General features: G+C 52.2%; 2 protein-coding genes across 13 annotated transcripts in view; one reads left to right on the forward strand and one right to left on the reverse strand.

Moving 5' to 3' along the window:
* The window catches only part of ADAR (adenosine deaminase RNA specific), a 46,799-nt gene extending 40,918 nt beyond the window's left edge, over positions 1 to 5,881 (forward strand). For 10 of the 12 annotated variants that reach the window (XM_054686592.2, XM_009432821.5, XM_063813054.1 and 7 more), the window contains 4 exons: positions 1,573 to 1,755; positions 2,071 to 2,183; positions 2,592 to 2,719; positions 2,893 to 5,881. In XM_054686592.2, coding sequence (XP_054542567.1) covers positions 1,573 to 1,755; positions 2,071 to 2,183; positions 2,592 to 2,719; positions 2,893 to 3,130 — 662 coding nt within the window. In that variant the 3' untranslated portion in view covers positions 3,131 to 5,881. Of the gene's footprint in view, positions 1 to 107; positions 1,756 to 2,070; positions 2,184 to 2,591; positions 2,720 to 2,892 lie in introns of all 12 variants that reach the window. The other 2 variants (XR_010158012.1, XR_010158013.1) reach the window with 1 other exon arrangement.
* Positions 5,882 to 8,633: 2,752 nt separating this feature from the next.
* CHRNB2 (cholinergic receptor nicotinic beta 2 subunit) lies at positions 8,634 to 20,125 on the reverse strand. The gene is made up of 6 exons (XM_001152392.7): positions 19,900 to 20,125; positions 18,403 to 18,548; positions 18,174 to 18,218; positions 17,643 to 17,752; positions 15,849 to 16,821; positions 8,634 to 12,248 (listed from the first exon to the last, which is right to left on the reverse strand). Exons 1-6 carry the CDS (start codon positions 19,961 to 19,963, stop codon positions 12,078 to 12,080), a joined length of 1,509 nt encoding a protein of 502 aa, XP_001152392.1. The 5' UTR covers positions 19,964 to 20,125; the 3' UTR covers positions 8,634 to 12,077.
* Between the last annotated feature and the right edge of the window lie 478 nt (positions 20,126 to 20,603).

The following is a 20,603-nucleotide window of genomic DNA, read 5'->3' on the forward strand; positions in this document are numbered from 1 at the left end:
GGAGATCTGGGAGATCCCCAAGTCAAATAGGAGGTGGGGGTTCCCATGTGGAACTCAGAGGAGGGAGCTTGGCTGGAAATAGAAATATGGGAGTCATCCCCCTATAGGGTCTTCGTGGCCATGAGAATGCATAGGATCACCTCAAGAAAGCGGGGAGGAAATGAAGAGTGCGGCACAACCAAGCCCTGAGGAGTTGACAGATGAGGATGCCAAGTGCCGGGGTCCCCTCCTGTCTAGCTGGCAATTGACTCTGCCTTGTCCACTGGCTCCTTCTCTCCTATCCTCTCCTGTCTCCTTACTGTCTCTTCGCATCCACTCCATTGCATTCAGGCCACGTCAGCAGTCATCATGGTGGTCCTGAAACCTTGCTAAATACCCTAAAGTATAGACACAGTTACCATGGAGCCGGTGCTCCACTCCTAGGTATATGCTGCAGAGAGATGGGAGATCTGTGTCCACACGGAAACTAATATGTGAATGTTCATGGCAGCATTACTCACAAGAGCCAAAAAAGTGGAAACAACCCAGACGTCCATCAGCTGATGGATTCATAAATAAAACATCAAATATATCCATAAATTGAATATTATTTTGGCGATAAAAAGAAGTGAAGTGCTGATACATGCTTACAATATGGATGCACTTGAAAACTTGATGCCAAATGAAAAAAGCCAGTCACAAAAGATCACATATTGTATGATTCCATTTATATGAAATGTCCAGAATAGACAAATCCATAGAGACAGAAAGTAGATGAGTGGTTGCCAGGGCCAGGAGTGGGAGAGTTGGAGAGATGAGGAGTGACTGCGCCAATGGGTAGAAGGTTTCTTTTTGGAGCGATGAAATGTTCTAAAATTGACTGTGGTGACAGTTGCAGAACTCTGTGAATATACTAAAAATGACTGAATTGTATGCTTTAAATGGGTGAACTGTATGGCATATGAACTATATCTCAGTAAAGCATTTTTTTGTTGTTTTTTTTTAAACCCGATAGTGGTTTCCCACTGCACTGCATATACAAGCAAAACCTGCTGTGATCACCCGGCCTCCTCTCATGCCACTTTCCCCATCCCTCGCATATGCTCTGTCCACACTGGCTCTCTGTCAGGCCCCTGAACAGCCAATCCGCTGGCTGCCTTGGGGCCTTTGCTTTTGTCCTGTGTGCCTGAAACACTTACTCCAGCTGTCCTCCTCCATGTCTGGGCTCCCCTGCTGCTGCTGTCCCAGGAGGTGTCCCCTGTGGTCCTCCGTCATAGCTGCCTCAGAGCCTTCAGAGCACTGTCAGCATCTGGAATTCTTCCGTATGTACTGGCTACTGGTTTAGTGTCTATTCTCTTCCCTTTCAATCTCCTCACCACCATAGATGTTTTAAGAGGACAAAGATCTTACTTGGTTTTGCTCACCGTTCTTTCCCAGCACCAAGCATAGTGCCTGGCGCATAGCAGGGGCTGTGAAATATGTGAAGAATGAATGAATGTAGCCTGTGGCCCAAGCTTAAGGAGGATAAAAACCACGCCAGGGAGTGCTTTGGTCCATTGGCGCCTGTGGGTCTGACCCAAGTCTCTCACACAGGAGAAGGCACAATCCCTGTGGAATCCAGTGACATTGTGCCTACGTGGGATGGCATTCGGCTCGGGGAGAGACTCCGTACCATGTCCTGTAGTGACAAAATCCTACGCTGGAACGTGCTGGGCCTGCAAGGGGCACTGTTGACCCACTTCCTGCAGCCCATTTATCTCAAATCTGTCACATTGGGTAAGGGGCCTGCCTTGGGATCTGGAACTGGTCTGTCCTTCTTGTGCCCAGATCCCAAACTGCATGCTTTATTGCCAGGTGTTTTGTCTCCCTTATCAAAGTAAGCATGCTTCACTCCTCAGTAATTGATTGAGTGTCCAGTCTGCTGTGGTAGGAAGATCCTGGTAGCCCCAGTCAGAAGGTGCTTCCTAACAAGGCAGCTGTTTCTCTTTCTTGACAACTATATCTTGTACCTCCAAAATCCCCACATGCTTCTGCCTCTTAACAGCATTTGGTGCAAACACAGGTATATATGTTTCTCTTTTTTGTACTCAGGTTACCTTTTCAGCCAAGGGCATCTGACCCGTGCTATTTGCTGTCGTGTGACAAGAGATGGGAGTGCATTTGAGGATGGACTACGACATCCCTTTATTGTCAACCACCCCAAGGTGCTATAACCCCCTTCTATTTTCCCTGACATTTTCCTCCTTTTCAAGCAGTCATGTAAACAGAGGGAAAATGTACACTGTGGGCAAGGGGAACATTGCCCACAGTGGTAGCCCACAAGGGAACATTGCCCACAGTGGCCCACCACCAACATTGGTTGGTCTCCCAAGAACTTAAACTTTCTCCCTTTTGGATGCCAAGGGCTTTTCTTCTCTTAGTCTAGAATTAATCTGAATCGAGGTGGAGTTAGTATGTCTAGAGTGTGCTCAGTCTTAGCCAAACAGAACCCTAAATACAGGGGAAAGATCATGACCCCACACTTCCTCTCTCCTATGAGTCTTGAGTCCCTGCTTCAGAATCTTACTCCTGAAAGGTTTCCATCTTTCTCCCGTTGCTTCTGGGATTCCTAGGTTGGCAGAGTCAGCGTATATGATTCCAAAAGGCAATCCGGGAAGACTAAGGAGACAAGCGTCAACTGGTGTCTGGCTGATGGCTATGACCTGGAGATCCTGGACGGTACCAGAGGCACTGTGGATGGGTAAGGAGACAGGAGAGCGCAGTGAGGACCAAGCCTCTGCCCTGACTTGCAAGGGTGCATCATACCTCTGCAGTCTCAGGGCTTGAGAGCCGCCTCCTCTCCCACGGTGTCTCCACTGTGAGCTCCTTATCTTACAGGTCCCAGGTGAATAATGAGTGCTTTTGTTTCTCTAGGCCACGGAATGAATTGTCCCGGGTCTCCAAAAAGAACATTTTTCTTCTATTTAAGAAGCTCTGCTCCTTCCGTTACCGCAGGGATCTACTGAGACTCTCCTATGGTGAGGCCAAGAAAGCTGCCCGTGACTACGAGACGGCCAAGAACTACTTCAAAAAAGGCCTGAAGGATATGGGCTATGGGAACTGGATTAGCAAACCCCAGGAGGAAAAGAACTTTTATCTCTGCCCAGTATAGTATGCTCCAGTGACAGATGGATTAGGGTGTGTCATACTAGGGTGTGAGAGAGGTAGGTCGTAGCATTCCTCATCACATGGTCAGGGGATTTTTTTTTCTCCTTTTTTTTTCTTTTTAAGCCATAATTGGTGATACTGAAAACTTTGGGTTCCCATTTATCCTGCTTTCTTTGGGATTGCTAGGCAAGGTCTGGCCAGGCCCCCCTTTTTTCCCCCAAGTGAAGAGGCAGAAACCTAAGAAGTTATCTTTTCTTTCTACCCAAAGCATACATAGTCACTGAGCACCTGCGGTCCATTTCCTCTTAAAAGTTTTGTTTTGATTTGTTTCCATTTCCTTTCCCTTTGTGTTTGCTACACTGACCTCTTGCGGTCTTGATTAGGTTTCAGTCAACTCTGGATCATGTCAGGGACTGATAATTTCATTTGTGGATTACGCAGACCCCTCTACTTCCCCTCTTTCCCTTCTGAGATTCTTTCCTTGTGATCAGAATGTCTCCTTTTCCCCCTCAGAGGGCAAAGAGGTGAACATAAAGGATTTGGTGAAACATTTGTAAGGGTAGGAGTTGAAAACTGCAGTTCCCAGTGCCACGGAAGTGTGATTGGAGCCTGCAGATAATGCCCAGCCATCCTCCCATCCTGCACTTTAGCCAGCTGCAGGGCGGGCAAGGCAAGGAAAGCTGCTTCCCTGGAAGTGTATCCCTTTCCCCGGCAGCTGGGAAGTCTAGAACCAGCCAGACTGGGTTAAGGGAGTTGCTCAAGCAATAGCAGAGGTTTCACCCGGCAGGATGACACAGACCACTTCCCAGGGAGCACAGGCATACCTTGGAATATTGCCAAGCTTCCAGCTGCCTCTTCTCCTAAAGCATTCCTAGGAATTTTCCCCGCCAATGCTGGGCGTACACCCTAGCCAACTGGTAGGAAAAAATCCAGGACAAATCCTAGAGGGTATAAAATCATCTCTGCTCAGATAATCATGACTTAGCAAGAATAAGGGCAAAAAATCCTGTTGGCTTACGTCACTGTTCCACCCGGTGTAATATCTCTCATGACAGTGACACCAAGGGAAGTTGACTAAGTCACATGTAAATTAGGAGTGTTTTAAAGAATGCCATAGATGTTGATTCTTAACTGCTACGGATAACCTGTAATTGAGCAGATTTAAAATTCAGGCATACTTTTCCATTTATCCAAGTGCTTTCATTTTTCCAGATGGCTTCAGAAGTAGGCTCGTGGGCAGGGCGCAGACCTGATCTTTATAGGGTTGACATAGAAAGCAGTAGTTGTGGGTGAAAGGGCAGGTTGTCTTCAAACTCTGTGAGGTAGAATCCTTTGTCTATACCTCCATGAACATTGACTCGTGTGTTCAGAGCCTTTGGCCTCTCTGTGGAGTTTGGCTCTCTGGCTCCTGTGCATTCTTTGAATAGTCACTCGTAAAAACCGTCAGTGCTTGAAACTGTTTCCTTTACTCATGTTGAAGGGACTTTGTTGGCTTTTAGAGTGTTGGTCATGACTCCAAGAGCAGAGCAGGGAAGAGCCCAAGCATAGACTTGGTGCCGTGGTGATGGCTGCAGTCCAGTTTTGTGATGCTGCTTTTACGTGTCCCTCGATAACAGTCAGCTAGACACACTCAGGAGGACTACTGAGGCTCTGCGACCTTCAGGAGCTGAGCCTGCCTCTCTCCTTTAGATGACAGACCTTCATCTGGGAACGTGCTGAGCCAGCACCCTCAGATGATTTCCCTCCAAACTGCTGACTAGGTCATCCTCTGTCTGGTAGAGATATTCACATCTTTGCTTTTATTCTATACTCTCTGTACTTTTGACCAAAAATTGACCAAAATAAGAAAATGCAAGTTCTAAAAATAGACTAAGGATGCCTTTGCAGAACACCAAAGCATCCCAAGGAACTGGTAGGGAAGTGGCGCCTGTCTCCTGGGGTGGAAGAGGCCTGCTCCCTGGCTCTGGGTCTGCTGGGGGCACAGTAAATCAGTCTTGGCACCCACATCCAGGGCAGAGAGGTCTGTGGTTCTCAGCATCAGAAGGCAGCGCAGCCCCTCTCCTCTTCAGGCTACAGGGTTGTCACCTGCTGAGTCCTCAGGTTGTTTGGCCTCTCTGGTCCATCTTGGGCATTAGGTTCTCCAGCAGAGCTCTGGCCAGCTGCCTCTTCTTTAACTGGGAACACAGGCTCTCACAAGATCAGAACCCCCACTCACCCCCAAGATCTTATCTAGCAAGCCTGTAGTATTCAGTTTCTGTTGTAGGAAGAGAGCGAGGCATCCCTGAATTCCACGCATCTGCTGGAAATGAGCCGTGTCAGATCGCACATCCCTGCGCCCCCATGCCCCTCTGAGTCACACAGGACAGAGGAGGCAGAGCTTCTGCCCACTGTTATCTTCACTTTCTTTGTCCAGTCTTTTGTTTTTAATAAGCAGTGACCCTCCCTACTCTTCTTTTTAATGATTTTTGTAGTTGATTTGTCTGAACTGTGGCTACTGTGCATTCCTTGAATAATCACTTGTAAAAATTGTCAGTGCTTGAAGCTGTTTCCTTTACTCACATTGAAGGGACTTCGTTGGTTTTTTGGAGTCTTGGTTGTGACTCCAAGAGCAGAGTGAGGAAGACCCCCAAGCATAGACTCGGGTACTGTGATGATGGCTGCAGTCCAGTTTTATGATTCTGCTTTTATGTGTCCCTTGATAACAGTGACTTAACAATATACATTCCTCATAAATAAAAAAAAACAAGAATCTGAATTCTTAGAAAGTTTTAAGTCCTGGTTTCTTGGGGGAGGTGAAAATGGGAACAAAGGGACCTGTGGCCCTGGGGTTTCTGATAACAGCACCAGTGGCATCTGACATGAACCTGTGGGGGACAGGGCTGTCCCTCAGCCTTTGGAAAGGAGCCATTTCAAAGAACTTCCCTTTGTGGGTAAATTTGCGTCTGGGTGGGGTGGGGTTCATCAGGCACCTTTTGATTACGTACCCAGCAGGGCCCACTATTGATTGATTGATTGATTTAGAGATGGAGTATCACTCTGTCTCTCAGGCTGGAGTGCAGTGGCGCGATCTCGGCTCACTGCAAGCTCCGCCTCCCGGGTTCACGCCATTCTCCTGCCTCAGCCTCCCGAGTAGCTGGGACTACAGGCGCCTGTCACCACGCCTGGCTAATTTTTTTGTATTTTTAGTAGAGACGGGGTTTCACCGTGTTAGCCAGGATGGTCTCAATCTCCTGACCTCGTGAGGTCCACCTCGGCCTCCCAAAGTGCTGGGATTACAGGCGTGAGCCACCGCTCCCAGCCAGAGCCCACTATTAAATATCTTGTCCCACGGGACTTGAGATGCAAGATTTCAAGGCCCAGAGTAGGAAAACATCCCTTGAGAGAGGATCACCTATTAGGTACATAATTCCAGCTCTCCTTCAGGGGTGTTTTCTACCTCCTCCAAACCCCACTACTACCAGCTGTTTGACTTCCAGGAATGTGCATATTTGGAGTAAAGTTGCAGCCAGGACCAGGACAGGCTTGGTTGTAGTTTTAGGAGACAGACCATTTTCTTTTTACATCATAGATGACATCCAAATTATCTCTCCATCTTGAATTTCAGAGAGAATGTACCTTTTTTCACATTGTAATTTACATCAGAATTTCTAGAAGACTCATCCTGGACCCTTTAATAATATCATAACCAGAGGATCTAAAGTACCTAACAGTGAGGCTAAGTTCCAATTAAACCTGCCTCATCCATTACACAGAAGGAACAACTGAGGCTAGAAGGGCCAGTGACATGTTGTTTGTGGGCATATTTCTTGAGGACCAGAACACCACAACACCACAGGTGTCATTCATCGTCTACTGAGCTACATTGCTGGGTAAGCTGAACGGTTGGTTTTTTGTTTTGTTTTGTTTGAGACGAAGTTTCGCTTTTGTTGCCCAAGGTGGAGGGCAATGGCACGATCTTGGCTCACTGCAACCTCTGCCTCCCGGGTTCAAGCGATTCTGCCTCAGCCTCCCGAGTAGCTGGGATTACAGGCATGCGCCGCCACCACGGCCAGCTAATGTTTTGTATACCATGTTGGCCAGCCCGGTCTCAAACTCCTGACCTCAGGTGATCCACCTGCCTCAGCCTCCCAAAGTGCTGGGATTACAGGCGTGAGCCACTGCACCTGGCCAACACTTTTAAGTGGAAAGACAGTGAAGGCTGTTGTCTCTGCCTGCTGTGATGTACCAGGAACCTTGAGTGCCTCTGTCCTCTCTGTTCTCAGACAGCTCCGGTTCCACATGGACAGAAATGTAGTGCCAGGTCTTTTAAAAAGTGGACAGTTTCCTCATAGCCTGAGGCAAGTGCCCAGCCACTTTGTGTCCAGAGGGAACAACACTGTCCTCCCACGACGCTCCCTGAGTGGGCTGGGAAGTAGGGCTGCCCTGAGGGAGCGCAAGAGGGATTTTCTTCAGCTCATTTCAGTTGCTGTCTACCTTGCATTTCATTTAGGGGGCTCACAATTTAATACTGTTTCCAGGATGTAGGCCCAGATCTGCAGGTCTGGCCTTATGCAAACTGCAGCCTTGACTTCCCAGAGCACGGGGGCTGTGAGAGGAAACCCCCGCCATCCCCGCCTCAGGAGAGAGGTCCTCACCTCCACCCAGCCCTTTACAAAGGACTCCCGGGGGCCTTTTCTGGACTCTGCCTACTCCAGGCCCAGTCATTTGGCCATTTCTTTTCCATCTGAGTGGGTTTGTAAAGCAGCAAATCACAGTGATTCGGCAGACTGTCACCACTCACTTTTTCTTTGGATTCTTGTGATGTCTTTAAGCTCTCACGAGTCCAGTTTCTCCAGCATTCTCCCTTTTTCCTGTATTCGCCAACGCTGGCCCCCACGGGCTCTCTCCCAACCCCCAAATAGAGTGACAAGACAACTTTGGAAACAACTTTCTTTACGAGAATCTTGAGTTCCTAATGAGTCTGACCTGGAGTAGGCTAGACCAGTGCAAATACTCCAGGAGTGCAGAGCGGGGAGGCCAAGGGCAGTGTGGGGAAGATGGGGGCATCGAGGGTGGCTGAGTGAGTGTCCTAATGATTCCTAGACCTACAGTCCCTTAGGAACTGCGTGGCTATCACACTGACCGCCTGGACCTGTTGGGATGAATACTAAAAGGTGGCTGTTCGCTGTCTAGTCAAGGTCGGTGAATGGGAGTCTGGCCAGCACTGGTTGGGCGGGGAGGGATGGTATGACACCTGCCTGACTCTGCCCGGAAACGGGGGGACAACTGGAACCAGGTCTACTCTGGCTTGGGGAGTGATTCAGAGAAGGCCTTGAATGCCCCTTACTTTCCTCCCAAGGAGCTCTTCTGCCTGCCTCAGCGGCTATAGCAAGAGTGTGGACTTCGGGGTTCAGGCCCAGCACTACTCACTAGCTGTCACTTGGTCTTTCTGAGCCGCATTTCTGTTATGTAGGTGGAGGCCCCTTCCCATAGGATTGTCACGCGGAATAAAGACAACGCATGCTGAGGACCTGGCGCAGAGCAGACCCTTAGTAACAGGAGCTAATACTGGAATACAAACAGCCCCAGGTCCCCACACCATCCAAAGAGCCCTCCCTGTTTCCTCTTCCGTTTCAAGACCATTGGGGGAAACGGTCTTGCCCTTCCTCTGCTGTAGCCTTCCTCAGCAGAACACACCACCTGGGGGCTGCTGTGTCTTGTTTGCTTTTAAATTTTCAATAACTTGGTACCAGCTGTTCTAGTATTTCTATCTCCCCGCCAGGAAGCTGCCTTCCTCCCACTGCAACGCCACCTGTCAAAAGCAGAGAGCCTGTGCATGCCTTCTTTTCAGACAAAAATAGTTCTCAGATCACCTGTGGCCTTGCCATCTCTGATGGAGATAGTCTCAACCTGTTTCCTCACTTCCCCTCCCAAACCCTTGCTCCAGGTTTCCATCCAGTATCTCTGCCGCCTCCAGATCTGGAGCTTCCTCCAGTCCTTGCCCAGCATTAAGCTGGGCACCCGATTCTCTGCAGATAGCCCCACCACGGGAAGGAGGCATAGGGGCTTCCCTGACATCAAGAGAAGAGGACGACACACGACCCAAGGGTGGAAGAGACTGTGGTTCCCCAAAGCTTCCCAGTGCACTTGAGGGTTCACACTCTCCCACCACATGGTAGCACCTTGCCTGGGCAGTGGAGCCTTCACCTCTGCCCTCACCTCTTCCTTATTGTGTTGGTTCCCAAAGGGCTGCGTACAGAGATGGAGGGAATGACACTGCCCAGGTAACCCTTTCATGTACACTGACCCCTTTCTTCCTTGCTGAAGACCTCGGCTAGCTCTGTCATCTTCATTTTGTAGATGCAGCACAGCCGGGTCTTAAAAGAGGTCAAACAGTAGACAACCTCTAGGCCTGTTTACTCGTGTGTTAACCGGGTCATGGAGAGGAGCTGGACAAGCTGCTCTCTGCCATCCCCTCTAGCACCATTTGGTGACTTAACTTGGACAACAGCCATGTATGGGAAATATTAAAAGCAAGTACAGCCACAGCAGCAGCTGCTGGGGCCTCGGGGTAGCCCAGGCCCTGGGAGAGCCAAGAGGGAGGGCCTCAGGCCGGCATCCTACCCTTCAGAGGGAGGCTCTTTTCCTGTTGCTGTTTGGTTCCAAGACGCCTTCCCCAGGACCATGAGTTCAAGGAGGGTTCAGGCATAATACAGGCAACTCCCAATCTGCTCTAGAAGAGGGAAAGTTTCCATAGTGCAGAGACACTCCCTGCTACCAAGAAAAGGTGTCCGTGAGCCCATCCTGACAGACGAGGAGATGCGCTGAGGCCTGTCTCCTGCAGCCACTGGCTTCCTGTCCCAGTGATATGCTTCCACAGCCAGTACAGGACTAGAGCCTGGGGTCCCTGAGCACACACCTGTGTCAGGAGGTGCTGACCCAGAAGGGAGGCAGGGCCAGGGCAAGGGTTCAGCCCAGGAATGGAATGAAACTGCTGAGGGGGCTGCAGAGAGAAGCCTGCCCACCCGCTAGACTCCCTCTGGTGTTGCTGTAATGTTCCTCCCAGCTCCCCCAACTCTTCCTGATAAGGGAGACTTGGTTTCCTCAGGGAAGAGGGGGGAAGAGTGGGCCTGGGAGGGAGGCTGGCATGACAGTCAGGGGACCCCATTCTCACCAGCTCCAGTTGCCTGTCAGACTCAACATTCATGAAGCATCTACTCTGTGCCAGGTACAGCACTAGACTTTTTCACAAGCACTGCCTTATCCTCACAGCAACCTCAGGAAGAGGGCATTGCCACCTACGTTTTATAGGCAAGGAAGCTGAGCTCTAGCAAGATGAAGGGACTTGCTCAAGCTGGCTCACATGAGTTACTAGCAGGGCCAGGACTTGAATCCAGACCCGGGGGTCCCTGTCCCATGCTCTTATGCCTGTGCTGTGTCTCCTCCCTCTGCCCTGCTTAGAGAAGCAGGAGTCCCAGCTGGGCTCGAGGGACAAAATGGCTTGTGTCAGGTCAGGTCCCTCAGGTGCACTTGGCAGGCTGACCCGTCTGTAACCCACCATCTGCTGGCCCAGCGTTGAGCCCAGGCTGGGACCACAAGCAAGCAGGAGATCCCTTAAAAGGTCTGTTCTCTGGGCTACCCAGCCAGGTGGCCTCCAGCTGGCCTCTGGAAGCAGAGTCAGGGTACAGCTTCCAGGGACACATGGGGCAGGAAGCCGAGGCTATGCTTTCTGAGGTGTCGCTGGCAGCAGCAGCCCTGTCCTTCCCAAGTTCTGCTTCAAAGCTGCTCAGGTTTGGTTGGGAAGGGGAAGAGGAAGAGTGACAGCCAGAAGGATGGAGCCATGAGCAGAACAGACTGGAGCAGCACGGATGTAGCAGGGTTCCAGCTGTTCACCTCAGCTCTGCTGTGGACAAAGAGGCTGGGTTGGCTTAAAGCTAACATCCTTAGTTCACTTCCTTAGAGTAACCAGTCAGTTCAAAGTGGGGAAAAAACAGGGCACTCGACAGATGGATCTCAGGGCAGGGAGGAAGAGTCAGACCCACCTGTGCTTGTCTCACCGTGTGGGTCAGTTTCTTCATCTGCAACATGGCTTATGTTGGAATCCATGGCTGTACAAAGTTCTTCCAGTTCCAAAAGCCCATGAACTTGGACTTCTCACAGATTTCAAGTATTTGGACCTGAGACTCCAAGCAGGTCACCCAAAGATTCAGAACTCAGAAGCTCCCCTAATACTCAGCCTTGCCCCCCACACCTTGAGCCTGAGAAAGGAAGGAAGAAGAGGGAAGTCCAGAGGGTGCAGAATTCTTCAGTGGGGAAAGAGGATCTGGAGCAGGTCTCTGGATCCCTTAGAAGCAAGGGGCTGTGGGACTGAGCTGGAAGCCTCCCCCAGGGGTCTGTGACCATGGAGCCAGGCTAAACCCTACTTGGCAGGAATCGCTGACCACTGTGGGGCCCACCCAGTCCAGCTGCTGTCCACTCAAGCAGCGGCAGGTGTCAGGTCACACCCAGGCCCCTCTCTTCACCTCCCTTCAGAGCTACCATTGTGTCAGGCCAGCCCGGTGCGGTCTGAGCTCCTGCCCTTCCACCCCGTGTCCTATACCCCTCTTCTCCCATGACTTGGAGGCAGCAGACAATCCTGTCCCCTTCCTGGCCCCTTGCCCATCACTCCTCAAGGTGGATGGCTCTGCCATCTCTGTCTTCCACTTAGCAGCCTTGCTCCCCTCCTCAACACTATTGCCTGGGCTGGTACAAGAGATGGAGAGCAGCCAAAACAAAGCAGCTGGTCCAGCCTCCAGGTTGGAGCTGCTGTGTGTGGATGGAGGCGTGGGGGAGGAGGGACTCCAGATGAAGCAAAAGGATGGGTCTGTGGGGGCAGCACCCCTCTTCTGGTAGCTCACTCGTCCATCCTCCACCCAACACTACTGTGCAGCAGAGGGTGGCAGGGTGAAAGAGCATGGAGATGAGGAAGGGCCTCACTTGGAGCTGGGGGCTGAGTGGTCTGAGTGGAGGAAGGTGGTGGTGGTGTAGTTCTGGAAGAGAGGCTGCAGGAACATGCCGATGGTGCCAAAGACACAGACAAAGACAAAGATCCAGAGGAAGAGGCGGTCGATCACCATGGCGACGTACTTCCAGTCCTCACTCACCTGGATAGAGGAGACGGAGGGGGCCCAGGTCACATGATGCAGGATGGGAGACAAACGAGTATAAGCGGGTCCCACCACACAGACACACACCCCACTCCTCTCCTGCAGTGATCCCAGAATGATCTTGTTAAAGCATGGCTCTGATCTTAGTAAAAGCCTCCAGTGGCCCCACTGCCTTCAGGGCCCATCCAAACTCCCCAGTCTGGAATCAAGACCACCCATGACAAATATGAGCCTATCTCCTCCTTCTCCCACCCCATAACATAGCCCTACCAAACCCTAGTGTGTCCTCCCAGATCTCTGTGTCTTTGGGTTTCCTTTGTGTCTGGAAATCCTGAGCTCCCTTTCTCTACCTGGTGCACTCCTACATATCCTTCAAAGCCCAAATCAAACATCACCTTCTCTGAAGGCTGCCTTGATCCCCAGATCAGCATGAACTGCTGTCTGCTCTGGGTTCCCTCTGCACTGTGTACACGTCTCCATCACAGTATATTTACTGTACTGTATTGTTTCAATTTGCATGCCTGTCCCCCTACTAAGCTACAAGTTCCTAAACAAGGACCCTGATTCATCTTTGTCATCTCAACATCTGGAACACAGAGTGTTGAGTAAATGGCTGATGCTTTAGTGAGTAAGTGGCTGCCTCAGCCGGCCTGGCTCCTTTTATGATCACACACTGAGCCCCATCCAACCACACTACGTCCCCAGAGGGTGAGACCAGGTCCCAGATGTGAACAAATCGGTCAAAAAGATAATGCTGTCTGTGGGTTTGAGAGCCAGTCACAAGGCTTGCACAAACGGCCAGCATCTCCTCAGAGCTCCTCTACTCCAGCCTGAGTCTGGGCCTTTGTGCACGTGTTTATCTGGAGCCAGGCCAGCTCAGGGGGTGGGGAGACAGCCACTGAGCATCTTTATTTAGTCAGCAGCTGAAGAACTCACTCGCGTGGCAACTGTGCCTGTTATATACCTGGCACCATGCTACACACTGGGGATGCAAATGAGCAACAGAAACGCAGCCAGTGGTTTACAGTCTACTGAGGGAGGTGGAGCAAAAATAAGCACAAATTTAAAAATTCCACACTGGCAAACAAAGGATTGAGATAAAAGGAGGAGATATCATTTAGAATGTGGTCTGGGAATGCCTTTTTGAGGAGGTGAGATTTAAGCTGAGGTCTGATGAGTGAGAGAGAACCAGCTGCATGAGGAAAAAGTTAAAGAAACAATCAGACAAACCCACACGGAGGGACATTCGGCCGGCCTGGTCCCTTTAAAAACGTTTATGCCATGAAAGACAAAGCTGAGGAATTGTTCCAGATTGCAGGAAACTAGAGACATGACAACTAAATGTAATTTGAGACCCTGGATTAGGATGAGGGTGGGGGGTGATGCTACAAAGGACATCACTGGGACAATTGGGAAAATTTAAATGTTGAATTTATATGAGATACAGATATCAATGCTAAATTTCCAGCAGTCGATCACTGAACCTGGGTTATGCAAGAGAGTGTCCCTGTTCTTAGGAGAGACACACTGAATTATTTGGGATAAAGGGTCACAGTGTCTACAATTTACTCTCAAATAGTAGAGTGAAAGTTAATAATTGTAATAATTTTTTTTTTTAAAGAAAAAAACAGGGCATCCCAGGCAGAGGGACCCATGTGTGCAAAGGTCCTGAGGCCACGAAAGAGCTTGACTTGCTTAAGACAAGATAAGCCAGGCTGGGCGCAGTGGCTCATGCCTGTAATCCCAGCACTTTGGGAGACTGAGGCGGGTGGATCACCTGAGGTCAAGGGTTTGAGACCATTCTGGCCAACATGGTAAAACCCCGTCTCTACTAAAAATACAAAAAATTAGCTGGGTGTGGTGGCGGGAACCTATAATCCCAGCTACTCGGGAGGCTGAGGCAGGAGAATCGCTTGAACCCCGGAGGCGGAGATTGCAGTGAGCCGAGGTCGCACCACTGCACTCCAGCCTGGGCAATAAAAGCGAAACACATATCAAAAAAATAAATAAAAGATAAGCCAGTGACCAGTGACCTGGGCAAGGAGGGAAAGGCATGAGCCGAGAGGGAGACATCTATTTGGATGCAGGAGCACAGGAGCTGAATCAGGGAGACTATTAGGAGACTCTTCTGCCCTAGGCCAGGCAAGAGCTGATGATGTCCTAGAACCAGGGTGTTAGCATGGAGATGCTGAAAAACGGATGAAGCTGAGAATGACTTTGGGGTTGTGACAGGACAAGACCTCTGATGAATTGGACAGAGAGGGAGGTGAGAAAGGACAGGATCAAGGATCCCTCTGGGTTTTCAGTCTGAGCCATTGAGTGAATGGTGATGCTGTGTACTAAAAACTGGTGGAGGAGCAAGTTGGTGGTTAGGATGTAGACCAAATACTCAGTTTTGAGCATGTTGAGTTTGAGGTGCCTGTGAAGCATCCAAGTAGGTCACCACATCCTCAGCACCTAGCTCGGTAAATGCACAATACATGCGTGACTGCAGCAGGAGAGGTGGAGGCGGTAACCACAGCCTGCTGAGTCCCTGAATCCCAGCATCTCCCACTTGGCCTCAGCTGGCTCTAAGGTTCCCACCCCATCTCCTCTAGTGTATGCTCCCTGGTCCAAGCTTCAGCTCCAACCCATCTCCTGCTGTCCAGGGAAACAGATCTCTGAGGCCCACACCGCAATGCCCTTCTTCATCCCCCAGCCAGAATGGCAGCTGTCCTAGAGGAAACCTGGCCAGTCACCATGGCAACAGCTGAGCCTCAGCCTGGAACCAGCCAGGTAGCCAGAGACTGACCACAGGGTGGGGCCGGCCCCTACCCAAAGTGCGGGGTCGGGGGGATGTCAGCCTATCATATCTCCCCCCAACTCTTGGCTCAGTCTCAAAGAAGCTCTCAGGGAACCCTGTAGAAGAAGCCAAAAGCCGGGTGTGCAGAAAGCCTGAGGAAGGGACCAAGGAGCCCTCCCCTTCACCCACCCCCATCTCCATAAATATTTCAGGAGGCCATCCCCTGGGACTCAGAAGAGCACGGATATTGATTTAGGACTCCATGCTCTCCACCACAAGCAGGCTCCTGGAATCTCTAACCCCGCCACCAACGCCACCCCTCCCCCAATACACACCACTCCTACTGTCCTCAATTTTGCCCCCTCCTGCCTGTGCGGTGCACAAAAGACTCATCACTTGTGCTAAGAGCTGCAGGTTAACAACTTGGATGTGGGCATGCAAGCAGCGGGGGGTGGGGGGGGACTCTCGGGGTCACGGCCACAGGCTGGCTGCCAACCCTAAAGGGCCTCCTCGTGTTTCAGGCCTCCCTGCCCATATAACGATGCCCCAGCTCAGGCATTTTGCCCTGGGTGCTAGCCCTCAGGAAGCAGCAAGGTCATCTTCCACCGACTCCAATTTAGGCCGCACAATCTCCCGGAAGCCAACCCAGAAGGGCCCTAGCCAGCACCCAGGCCCGCAACACAGGCCTGACTCACATTTTCCTCCCCTACACTCCTACTAGCTCTGCATGTCTATAGAACGCCGCTGCTTTCCAGATACCCGGGCCCTGGCAGACCCCATTTCTCACGCCCGGGGTCCCAGCTTGCGGCACTCACGCTCTGGTCATCGTCCTCGCTCCGCATGTGGTCTGCGATGAAGCGCACGCCGTCCACCGCCTCCCGGAGGCCACAGCCACACGGCTCCCCTGAGCGCCCGGGGCCCGCCACCGGTGCAGGCTCAGCCCCGAAGGCCCCGGCCAACCCCTGCACCGACGCGCGGTTGACGAAGCACGTGCAGGAGTCGGCCCCTGGGGCTTCGCGGAAGAAGAGGGCTCCAGCGCCCTCGCGCTCACGCTGGCGTCGCCGCAGGCGCAGGCGCTGACGGGCGCAATGATGGCGTGGCTGCTGCATGAAGAGCAGCGCGGGCAGCTTCTCCAGGAAGACGACCTTCACCCAGGGCGCCATGGTGTGCGTGGTGGGCGAGCGGTGGTGCACGTTGAGCACGCACACGCTGGTGACGATGGAGAAGGTGACAAGCACCATGGTGAACATGAGGTACTTGCCGACGAGCGGCACGTCGAGGGAGGTGGGAGGCACGATCTTGGAGATGAGCAGCAGGAAGACCGTGAGCGCCAGCAGCACTGAGATGCACAACGTCATCTTCTCGCCACAGTCGGATGGCAGGTAGAAGACAAGGATGGCTAGCGAGGTGATGAGCACACAGGGGATGATGAGGTTGATGGTGTAGAAGAGCGGCTTGCGGCGAATGATGAAGTCATACGTGATGTCCACGTACGTAGAGTCGTCGGGGTTCTCGTTGCGCCGGCCCGGCAGCGCCACGATGTCCCACTCACCACTAGGTGTGAAGTCGTCCAGGCTGGCCACCTCACTCTTCAGCACCAAGTCGATCTCTGTGCGGTCGTAGGTCCACGAACGGAACTTCATGGTGCAGTTCTGCTGGTCAAATGGGAAGTGCTTTACTTCAATCTTGCATGCGCTCTTGTAGATGGCAGGCGGCAGCCAGAAGATGCTGCCATCATAGGAGACCACGGCATTGGAATAGAAGGAAACCTCGTACATGCCGTCAGCACTGCCAAAGGATGGGCACAGTCAGCCCTGGCCTAAGCGTTCCTTCCTCCTTACCCATCAACCCAGCCCCTAATGGGAGGAGAGCAAAACCAGAGGGAGACATGGGGAGGGGACACCCAGATCTGAGAGTAACCATCCAGGAGTATAGAGAGGTGGAATTGAGCAAGAAGGGGATATGGGGAGGGGGGGGAAGGTTAGTGACCAGAAGAAGTGTCCTGGTCAGAAGGCCTGTGTGACACCTTGCAGGTAGAAGGGGGTGGTGGGTGGAGGAAGGGGACACATCTGCTACTTGTCACACATTGTATAAGCTGGTTGATCCTCATGAGGGTGGAGAAGTCAGGGGAGCCAGGAGGCCAGAGTGAGGAGCCCCAAGCAATGGAAGGGGACAGGGCATGGTCCCATCAGTTGAGGAAGGTGGCTTTGTACCTTAGAGATAAGATGGATTATTGCAGGAGACAGGATAGAACCTGGAGGAGAAACTGGGAACTTAAAGTTCTTTGATCCTTCCCAGGCTTCCAGGAAAGCCTGTTCCTGAATCAGTTGAGGCGCTGGGGGCTGTCAATACTTTTTTGTATCCCCACCACATCATCAAATACATACTGGGAGTCCTAACCGGCTGGGAGTGGGCTGGTCATTGCCCAGGTCACCTTGGCTGTCCACACTGTACCTCACTGGTCTGGGTCTGTCTGTCTAGGTAGTGACTACATATCTATTATAAGTCCCTCCCCTCCCATAGCATAAGTAATTTCTCTTATTTTCCCCAGAACCCCTTCCCTCCCTGAGCCCTCCAATGGTCTCCCCCAACCTTCCCATTGCACCTACTTGTTGTACAGGACCACATCTGGGAGCCAGATGTGTTTGGAAGGGAGCCGAACTTTCTTCATATTGTCAAACTCTTCAGGCTTCCAGGTGAGGCGATAATCTTCCCACTCCTGGGAAATGAGAGAGGGAGGCAGTACCAACTTGTGACCTGGGCGGGGCTCAAGGTTAAGGAAACGAACTAGAGGGGGCCCATATGGCTTGAGGGACCTTTTAAAAGCCAGCCTCTTCCCCACAGTGACTTCTCTGCCCATCAGGTATGGCTCATGTGGTACTTTCTCATTTAATTTGCACAGCTAGGCCAAGGTACAGTATTAGAATCTACATTTACAAATGAGAAAATGAATCTTGGAGAGTTTAATATGTTTAAAGTCACAAGGCTGGTGAGTGCCAAGATTCAAATCCAATTGTTTAGGACTCCAAACTCTATACTTTTCTGCCTGTTTTGAGAGATTAAGAAAGAAAAAAGCACATGGGGAAAAAGGAAGAGAGAGAAGGCCAGGGGTGTGGGTGGAAGAGAGCACTTACGCTTACCTGGGTCAGCCAGACATTGGTGGTCATGATCTGCTCCCGCTCATGCTGCAGGGAGGAAGAGAGGCTGCCGAGAAGGCCCCTAAGCCTGTGGGGTCACTGCCACCACCCAGGGTCCCTCTCACACCTCCCCAAGCCTTGGAAACACGAGGGGAGGAAGCACACAAGCATTAACACATTTTGGCGGGGCTGATTTCAGTAGCTGGGCAGAGAGCCTGGGACCCCTACTCACCACACTGATGAGCTGGGCCAGTGACACCATAAGCTGTACTGTCACCAGCTCAGAGCCATTGGTGGCTGGGCGGATAAGCTTGTTGTAGCGGGAAGGATCCAGGAGATGCTCCACCAGCCGCTCCTCTGTGTCCGTACCCCACACCCCTGGGCAGGGGAAAGGCAGGACGAAAGTAAGCAGGCAAGGAGAGCCCACCCAGCATCCCACCCTCCCCAGGCAAATGGGAAAATCCAGGCCCAACCAGTATCTCCCTACATCCCAAAGTATACTGCAAAATGCTTAGATTAACCCCAGGGAGGCCCCAGATTAATGTCTTCATAGAAAAGCCCCTCTCTGAGACCACTGACCAAAGAGTCTACACAGCTCCACAGAGATGACTTGAGACTAAGAACCCACTCTGCAAGGATTCATGGAGACCTGCTCTTCCCCCAAAGTCTCAGAGGGCAGTTTGAGATTTCTGCTTCCATGGCTTCCCCAGCAAATACCTATGACTCAAGGGAGGTTTTGCAGGGCGGTGAAGGTGAACAGTTATTTGTCCCAGTTATTTGTGTCCCACCACACACATCCTTTCTCCTGCCGATTGAGGAGGAGAAAGTGTATGTGTGGTGGGACACAAATAACTGTTCCCGTTCACCATTTACATGTGCAAATGACATTATGTGCCTCACGTAATGACACGTGACTGTGGTCACGACGCCATCCTCCCCTCTCCCTAAAGGCACTGGGTTGGAGTGGAATAGCTGGGCTGCCTAAGCTGTGGGTCAGGCATATATCTAGCCCCAAGTTTCACACACACAGCAGCCCACCCCTAGAGGTGGCCTGTAGGTGTGGAAAGCTCATTCAGTTGTGCATTCCCTTTGTACCTGCCCCTCCCCGGCACACTGCATCCCCCTCTGCAACTCTGCACGAACACACCCCTCCCCATCCCCTCAGAGAGTTCCTTCCTAGTCCTCAGCCTGGCAGAGCTTCTTCCCTTCCAAGCCTCCTGTCCCACCCTACAGGAGGGTTGAAAAGTCCGTTCCGTTTTCTCCCCTTCTCTGCCCCTGAGGGGTGACGAGAATCTGGAGCCCAATGTGGGGGATGGGAAACAATGGGGAGCCCAGGGAGGGGTGCTGGTCCAGGTACCTTTCTTGAGATAATGTTTCACAAAAAGTCAGATGGCATCTTAGCGCCCTCAGAGCTGGCCTCCTGCCACCCCAGGACGCCTGGGGAGATCCCCTGCCTCCTTGCTCTCTGTGCCTACCCCTACCACCGCTGGCCAGGTTTCCATCTCTTTCTTGCTTCACTTACTCCTTCGAGTATGTCTCCTTCCCAGTCCAGCCTCCCAGGTGCTCTCTGCAGTCCCGGGGGGCTCTCCCCTAACCCCCAGCAGACTCCCCCACCTCTAGGGAATCCCTTCTTCCACCTTCCGGCCTAGCAGGGGTGAGTCAGAGGGCGGCGAGTCTTGGGCCGTTGGCTGGGGTAGGAGAACCTGGCCAGTGCCCGTCTTTCCCTTACCTGAGCACAGCCGGAGGAGGCCGAAGCCAAGGAGCAGCGCCACGGGGCCGCAGCGCCGGGCCATGCCGCGGGCATAGCTCGCTGCCTCGCCTACACCGGCTGGAGCGCGCCGCCGGAGGGAGGGCCGCTGGTGGGGTGCTGTCCGTGGTGCTGAAGCCGCGCCCGCCTGGAGCTGGGTCCAGGTGGTGCCGGCCGCCGCGGTGGTTCCTGGGCCTCAGGGAGCCGGCTGCGAGGAGAAACCAGCTTCTTGCCTATCCTGGTATGAGCAGGCGGAGGCTTTTCAGGCTGCTCTTCCAGGGAATACAATTGGGACGGTGAGGGGGAGGAGTCTGCGCCCCGGAGGCGGAAACGCTGGGTCCCAGAAAAAAAAGGGGGGTCCCGGCTGGGATAGTCTTCGATTGGTTCTGCCGTGGTAGGGTGTGCGTGAGGTGGAAGAAGGGCTATTCCTCCACGGCACGGTGGAGGAGTTCTGAAGTCCTAAAGTTGGGGCAGGACCTGCAGCATGGTCGGAGAAGGGGCAAGAGGCCCGGCGGGAAGAAGCAGCAAGAGTAAGACAAGTAGGTCAGGGCCTGCTTAGTACTGAGGGCCAGAGGGCCAGAACGAGGGTCGGGAGACAGGAGGAGTGTCCGGGGTTTTCGCCCTCCTTTTTTCTCTTACCAAACCCAAATGGTCCTGCTCCCCAGGTAGGCTGAGGATACAGCAGA

This window comes from Pan troglodytes, chromosome 1 (genome assembly GCF_028858775.2).
Source record: "Pan troglodytes isolate AG18354 chromosome 1, NHGRI_mPanTro3-v2.0_pri, whole genome shotgun sequence".
Lineage (NCBI taxonomy): Eukaryota > Metazoa > Chordata > Mammalia > Primates > Hominidae > Pan > Pan troglodytes.